At 37.4% G+C, this 8,260-nt stretch overlaps 1 protein-coding gene across 1 annotated transcript; it reads left to right on the forward strand.

The window, feature by feature from the left end:
- Positions 1–2,407: 2,407 nt before the first annotated feature.
- On the forward strand, positions 2,408–7,784 carry LOC107692093 (gastrula zinc finger protein XlCGF57.1-like). Its single transcript, XM_016490998.1, has 2 exons — positions 2,408–2,492; positions 6,433–7,784. Exons 1-2 carry the CDS (start codon positions 2,408–2,410, stop codon positions 7,575–7,577), a joined length of 1,230 nt encoding a protein of 409 aa, XP_016346484.1. The 3' UTR covers positions 7,578–7,784.
- The last annotated feature ends 476 nt before the right edge of the window (positions 7,785–8,260 follow it).

Genomic DNA, 8,260 nt, shown 5'->3' on the forward strand with positions numbered 1-8,260 from the left:
ACTTGACGAGGCATGAACAGACTTGACGAGGCATGAACAGACTTGATTTGACATGAACAGACTTGATTTGACATGAACAGACTTGACGAGGCATGAACAGACTTGACGAGGCATGAACAGACTTGATTTGACATGAACAGACTTGACGAGGCATGAACAGACTTGATTTGACATGAACAGACTTGACGAGGCATGAACAGACTTGATTTGACATGAACAGACTTGACGAGGCATGAACAGACTTGATTTGACATGAACAGACTTGACGAGGCATGAACAGACTTGATTTGACATGAACAGACTTGACGAGGCATGAACAGACTTGATTTGACATGAACAGACTTGACGAGGCATGAACAGACTTGATTTGACATGAACAGACTTGACGAGGCATGAACAGACTTGATTTGACATGAACAGACTTGACGAGGCATGAACAGACTTGACGTGGCATGAACAGACTAGACTCACCGACAGCAGGTTACAACATCAATACACGACGAGAGACAATGGCAACATGATGGCTACATATAGCAAACAAGAGGGTCACATGACAATAACAAACCAATGGGTCATGAACAAGAAACACAACCCAAAACAAACCCTGACACACAACTACTACAACAACAACAACAACAACACGCAATTGTCTATGTAACACACAAAAATCTAACAGGAAGTATCCTGATTTCCTTTTTCAAACACTTCCAGCATGTACTGTATGTTAGAACTTAATTCAGAATAAATAACACAATGTGATGCATTATTAACGGTCTTTGCTGCTATCAGTGCTGCTTAGTATCTGATTAGCTGAGTTGAGTCTGATCTCTCTGATAATGAGTGCTATAGCTCTGCTGATTGTTCACTAAAATAATAACACTAATGTAACATAGCAAATACTTTTTTCTTGGTGGAGTTTGAATTTCTAATAAACTGGTTAATGCATCTTGTATTTATTAACTGAACTATTCACTCTTAATAAGGGAAGATTGAGGAGTAATAATTGAATATATTGTCTTATTTAACACTAAAATCACTTTGATCAAAGACAGATTTGTTAAGTTTCAGTGTGTATCTGTTATTCATAGTGGGCTGATATGGGGAGGAAAATTATGTTTGTAAATTAATTTCCAATAATTGAAATCTGGGAGCAGATAGGTTATTTATTTTTAAGACATAATCACAGTTTAGCACAAATGATGTACTGCCATTTTTAATAGAGATAACCTGGGAAAATGTAAATCACATTTCATTAACATTTAGAAGAAATTATTTAATTAAAGTTTTCCATTCAGACGGTCAAAATCAACGTTTTTAACCCACCGTCAGTTGAATGCTTTAATATGATCCTCTTTAAACAAATAAAGCTGAAATTTGATTTACATTCTGGGGAGAAACTGAGATGGAACAAGATGAATACACTGACATGAGAATTCAGTTTCAGTTATTAATAAATTAATAGTAAAATCTCTGCAACAACAAAAATAATTTAGATCTAAATTCTTATTAGTTTGAAATACTTCGAAGTTCTTTCCAAACCTGTAACATGATACTGGAGTTGATCTTTGATTGAGAATATCACAAGTGCTGTGTAGTTTATCATGAATTGAAAAACACTTTTAATCGATTTTATCGAAAAAGACGTTTATTTTGGTCTGGCGATGTGACGTCATAAGGCTACGCCGCGCTCCCGCGTCTGTGATTCGGCTGAAGAAAGGCGAGTGCTTTTAATCATTTAATGTCTTTAAATCAACAAAATATGTTTAGAGAAGTGTGTATGAAACTGTGAAATTAATTATTAACCAATGTAACACTTTAATGCAAAAAAAGTGCGTCTCATTTCGTTCGCTGGCTAGTGATGAGAAACGGAGCTTTGCGAAACTCCGAGTCAACTGAATCAAATGCATCGCTAAATGATTCACTGTTTTGAATCGCTCGAATCAGCGCAAACTGACGACTTCTGCTGCTCTAAACCGTGTAAATGCAACGAGACTACTTTTACAAACCAACTGGAAATGTTTTCATGAAAGTGGAATCTAATGATTTGTAGATTATATATATAATTAAATCATTTTACAAATGTGAAACTTTGTGTATTTTGTGTCTTTCTGTTTGTTTGAATGCTAGTTTTGGTTGTTTTTTGTCTCATCAAGTCCATTACATATCTCTCTGACTGACTCCCTTACTAGTGTGCTGACTACTGAACTAGGGAGCTGATTGAGACACACCCAGATATTTAGTTTGCACTTATTTTTCTTTCTGCTAATTATTCTCATCTTAAACAGGACAAAGTGTCCAAACACACAGAAAAACTCCACGTGACACGATTATAACGATGGAGAGTGAAGACATGAAGATTGAAGAAACATTCAGAGCCAAACATGAAGATACTGAGGAACAAACAAAGATGGAGTTTATTAAAGAGGAGAGTGAAGACGTGAAGATTGAAGAAACATTCAGAGTCAAACATGAAGATACTGAGACACAAACAGGTTGGTTTTCATTCTCAAAGCTGAACTCACTCATTTCATCCTGCTGATAGCAGCAAATGTTCATTACAACAAGCAATAAATAGTCACATGTCAGAAACACCAGCCTACTTAAACATTTCTCCAGCGGACACAGCTTGGTAGAGTCATCTTCATTTAAAGATCTTTGGTAAATAATATAAAAAATAGTGGCCAGTAACTTTATATTGAACTGCAGCAGCATAAAATCAAATTGTTCATGTTTTGAGCGACACAAACAGTTGATATCAAAGACCTAAGTAGTGCACTAAAGGAAACACCTGTTGTGATTTTCATCAGAAGTTTATCTAGGATGAGAGTTTCTTCTCCTGAACTCGTGTAGCAGCACACGAGTGGGATCTTCTTCACATTAAAGCAGCGGTTCTAATGCTGCGTTCAAGTCCTCCTGGGACGTTCGTACTTACGAGTTGACAATCGTAATTACGACGTTGGGTGCGTTCAAGTCAGTTTAGTCGGCACAAGATGGCGGTGTGCCTTCTTTTAATAAATTACAAGAAAATACAACAGGGTCTGCATTTTTTTACTTGGATTTCATTAACTAGCTGCATAACAAGAACATGACCAATTTAAGTTTATAGGACAACTAAACTATCAATTTAAACAAAAATTGACCGTCAACTACAGACGTTGCATCCATCGATTCCGCCATGTTTCTCATTGACACGCCCCCAACTCGGAAACTCGGGGCTTAAAGAAAATTTCGAGTTTCCCACTCGTAATAACGACTTTGTGTAAATACGATCTATCGGACATGACTTGAACGCACCATTAATCCTGGTCCTCGCGACCCCCCCGCTCTGCATATTTTGCGTGTCTCTCGTTTAACACTCCTGATTCAGATAACCAGCTCGTTAGAAGAGTGCTCCATGAATGAACTGTGGTCTGATTGACATCATGTTCCCTACATAGTGTTCACCGATCTCTACTCCCCGCTCACAGATTTGCATGACACTACTGTCTGCAGCGTCACCACACACATGAGATTTGCATAGAAGTCACGTCTCGCGCACTTTAATACTCTTTGAATGGAACATATAGCCTACGCTCCTTTCAAACTGGAATTATGGCAGAATATCCTGTGATGTCCACTTCGCAGGACACTTACGGTCGATTGGAACAAACCCCTGAAGCGGTAAGAGAAACATACAAGGGCACTAAAGGGATAGTTCACCAAAAAATGTAAATTCTGTCATTACCCTTACGAAAATTAACCATAGTTTTATTGTAGTAACCATGTTTGTTTTTTTTTGGTGTATTGATTACCATTTGTATAGCCACAGTTTTACTACTAATACCATGGTTAAACTACGGTTAGTGTAGCAAAACTATGGTTAATTTGTGGTTATCACGGTTTAACTATTGTAACCATGTTTTTTTGTTTGTTTTATTTGTGGTAAAACCATGGTTAATTTTCGTAAGGGTAATTACTCACCCTCATGTCGTTCCAAACCCGTAAGACCTTCGTTCATCTTCGGAACACAAATTAAGATATTTTTGATGAAATCCGAGAGCTCTCAGACCCTCCATAGACAGCAACGCAACTGAAATGTTCCCTGGTCCAGAAACGTAGTAAGGACATCGGTAAAACAGTCCATGTGACATCAGTGGCTCAACTTCAGTTTTGTGAAGCTACGAGAATACTTTTTGTGCGCAAAGAAAAAAAGAACTTGCTATGTTTCCGGGTCTGCTGTCTATGGGAGGGTCAGAAAGCTCTCGGATTCCATCAAAAATATCTTAATTTGTGTTCCGAAGATGAACGAAGGTCTTACGGATTTGGAACGACATGAGGGTGAGTAATTAATGACAGAATTTTCATTTTTGTGTGAACTAACCCTTTAAGAGACAACTAAAATGTGAAGAGCACACTCTTGATGGACCTTTAGTAAAATAAAAAATGTACCTAGATACTGAGACAAACTCATATATGATGCTGTTTGTTATAAAGCAGGGGTGTCAAACTCATTTTAGGTTGGAGATCAGATGTGCCGTATTAACTTTTACACTGTCAGTTACATTAACATACATTAATATACATTAATATTAGCTATACAAAGACTAGTGTTAATTTTGTCAGGTATTATTAAATGTATTCTTCAGTGAAAGAAGGCTATGATTATCAAAAAAAAAAATATGTGAATGCAACAACCATGATCTTAATTGTAAAAAAAATAAAGTAATGGTACATCTATCCATGGGTGGAGTTTTTGGACGTTGTTCTTTTGGCTTGTCTTGTCTCTATGCTGCTGAAAGATCTAATAGCGCTAGAATAGTGATGCAACTTTAAAGGGGTCATATGATGCTGCTAAAAAGAACATTATTTTGTGTATTTGGTGTAATGAAATGTGTTTATGCGGTTTAAAGTAAAAAAAACATTATTTTCCACATACTGTACATTATTGTTTCTCCTCTATGCCCCGCCTTTTTGAAACGCGTCGATTTTTAGAAAAATTGAAATCGCATCATATGACCCCTTTAATAAGCAAAATTACTGAGCTATAATGGGGCTTAAATTTTAATAGAAATTAACAAAAACTGCTATTCTACAAAGCTGAACCTATTGAGAGGACACTGTTTCTAATATTTGACATAAATCACTGAATCCTGAGTCCTCTAGCATGAATATTTGATGAGGGGTTTGAAAACTGCTGTAATATTTTATGTAATATTTTTGAGTTATATGATTTTTTTTTTTATATATAAAACAGCAATGTTGAATAGGGGTTGAATTAAGTCATTTATTTTCATGGTAAGGAACACAATTATATTAAAACACAATTAAACCTTTAGAAACTCTTTTAGAAGTTTAGAATTATCTTGAGCTGTTACACATATATTTAGCCAATGCATGTGCTGAAATTGAGTAGCAAATATGACAAAGTCAGCAGAGCTCTCACAAAAGCTATAGAGAATAAAAAGTTTTATTACATTAGAAAGTCTAAAGACCTATTCGGTGGATGGGACTAATTTTCTATATGATATTTGAGTTGCAGGTCTTATCACTCGATGTCTGTGATTTACACGTATCGATTCAGACGGGACTAACATCTCCATGTTTATTACAGAGATAGGAGGTCTGTTTTAGGGCTCCATGATAAATCGCGATAAATCAGTAATATTGCACTGGCAAAAATATCGCAGCTGCGATAAGTCATGCGCATCTTGTCAGTGAAGCACGGTTCAGTGATTAGTAGTAAATCTCCATCCGAAGGCCAGAGGGTGCTCTCACGCAGAAGAAACCCAGGAAATGCCTATAGCGGTAGCAGAATAAACAGAAGATTGAACTGCTTTTATTGATTCAACGTGACTAATAAACACACGACTACGGCAATATATGGTTTATCTGAGTTCCTATTATAATTATTATTATAATTTTCATTATAATAAAGTATATAAGAAGCCACATCATCTCACAGAAGGATTTATTTCAAACACTCGACTGACGTTATGAAGTGAGTTTGGAGTTAAAACATGTTATTAAATGTGGTATTTTCACGTGCTTTCAGATGGAGCAGCATTTACTACACAGAGCCGTAGTTCACTGAGAAGCCACGCAAACAGCTGTCATTATCGCAGTGCGATTTCACAATATCAATGTATAATATTGATGATATCGTCTGCGATATTTTTTTTGCGTAGCTTGTCAGTGAACTACGGCTCTGTAGTAAATGCTGCCCCATCTGAAAGCATGTGATGGAGATTTACTACTAATCACAGAACCGGCTTTACTGACATATGCATGACAATCACATTCGATTTATCAAGAGGTTCTGAGATTACAGGTTACACCTCTGTCAGTACTTTAGTAGGTATAAGATTTAGCATACATGTGTTTGGATTTTGTCATGTTTTGATGTCTGTTGCTTTATGCCAATCTGGTGATGTTATTTGTCTCTTTTCACCACAGACCTGATGGCACTGAAAGAGGAAAATGAAGAACTGAACGAAACAGAAGATAAAGATCAAAATGAAAAACATTATTTCAAAACTGAAGAAAAATGTATAAGTTGCTCACAAACTGAAAAGACTTCCTCACCAATAAAAGCTCAAAAAACACAAACTATAAACTTTAACAAACCCCACTTGAGAGTTCATACTGGAGAGAGACCTTACACCTGCCAACAGTGTGGAGAAATTTTCAACCAAAAAAGACGCCTTGAAGTCCACATGAAAATTCACATTAAAAAGGAGCCATTAATATGCACTCAGTGTGGAAAGAGTTTTAAACGGAGAAATCACCTTAAGTCCCACATGATCATTCACTCTGGAGAGAGACCTTACACCTGTCCTCAGTGTGGAAAGAGTTTCAGGGTTAAAGGAAACTTAAAAGCTCACATTAGAATTCACACTGGAGAGAAACCTTACACCTGCAAGCTGTGTGGGAAAAGTTTCTCATTAAATAATGGTCTTAAGACTCACATGATAATTCACACTGGAGAGAAGCCATTTGAATGTGATCAGTGTGGAAAGAGTTTTACACTGAAAGCACTCCTTAATGTCCACATGAGGGTTCACACTGGAGAGAGACCTTACACCTGCGAACAGTGTGGAAAGGGCTTCAAGCGAAAAGAAAATTTGAAGGCTCACATGAGGATTCACACGGGAGAGAATCTGTTCACATGCGATCAGTGTGGAAAGAGTGTCACATGTAAAGAAGGCCTTAGAAAGCACATGAAGATTCATTCCAGAGAGAACCGTTTTAAATGTCATCAGTGCAAAAGGCGTTTCACAGACACAAAGCACCTTCAGGATCATGTTAAAATTCACAACATACAAAAGCCTTTCAGGTGCCATCTCTGTGAAAAGAGTTTCTCAAGCAATACAAACCTTGAGAATCACATAAGAGTTCACACTGGAGAGAAACCTTTCACCTGCAAACAGTGTGGAAGGTGTTTTACGATTATAGGAAACCTTAAGACTCACATGAGAGTTCACACTGGAGAGAAACCTTACAGGTGTCTTCAGTGTGAGAAGCGGTTCACATGTAAAAGCAGCATGAATCGTCATTTGCAAACGCATTCTGGGAAGAAATTGCCATTTTCCTCAGAGTGACGAGAGGGTTTAGAAAAAGGAGCAATTTCTACAATCATCTGTGCATTCATTCTCAAAGACAATTCAATTGTAGTCAGTGTAAGAAAAACATTTTTTGCATTCACACTTAACGTGAGAAGTCATGCAAACATGAGACTATTTTTGTGTTCTTTGTTATAGAGTGTAATAAAAATGGTCTGCTTGACACCTTGAATACTTCTTTTACTTGCATCCTTCACCTCTTTGTGCTTCACCATAAAGCCTCGTACACACCGGGACGTTTTTCGATGCGTCTTTTGTGTTCATACCCAAGCGATTTTCGCAGGCGATAAGCCGAGTGAATGTGCAAATTCACTCCCTGACATTAGATGGCGCTTAATGAAAAACAGAAATACCCCGGTACACATCGAATCCTATTTGATCTACAGTTCCTCTCCATAACAACTCCCTTTTTTTTGTAGTCGCTGTTGCGTTTGTCATAAAGCCCTTTGTGTTCAGACACCAATGAGACCAGCAGCTCTACATTCATCTTGCCTCGATGCATCTTCTTGGTCTACTTACTTCCTCTTCGTCGTTAGGTATCAATGTTTGCTCGGTAAGACCGTTTTGTGCTTGAGCGCCACCAAGTCGTGTTTTACTGTAACTTCAGCAGCTCCAGGCACGTGAACAAAAGCGCCAATCTCATTGGTCGGCCAGTTTTTAAC

This window comes from Sinocyclocheilus anshuiensis, unplaced genomic scaffold (genome assembly GCF_001515605.1).
Source record: "Sinocyclocheilus anshuiensis isolate Anshui unplaced genomic scaffold, SAMN03320099.WGS_v1.1 scaffold998, whole genome shotgun sequence".
NCBI lineage: Eukaryota > Metazoa > Chordata > Actinopteri > Cypriniformes > Cyprinidae > Sinocyclocheilus > Sinocyclocheilus anshuiensis.

Excerpts from the sequence above, each read along its gene's own strand:
- LOC107692093 (XM_016490998.1), top strand. The coding sequence starts at position 2,408 with ATGGAGTTTATTAAAGAGGAGAGTGAAGACGTGAAGATTGAAGAAACA. Across the intron at positions 2,493-6,432 it reads AGATACTGAGACACAAACAG|ACCTGATGGCACTGAAAGAG; the intron begins GTTGGTTTTCAT and ends TTTTCACCACAG.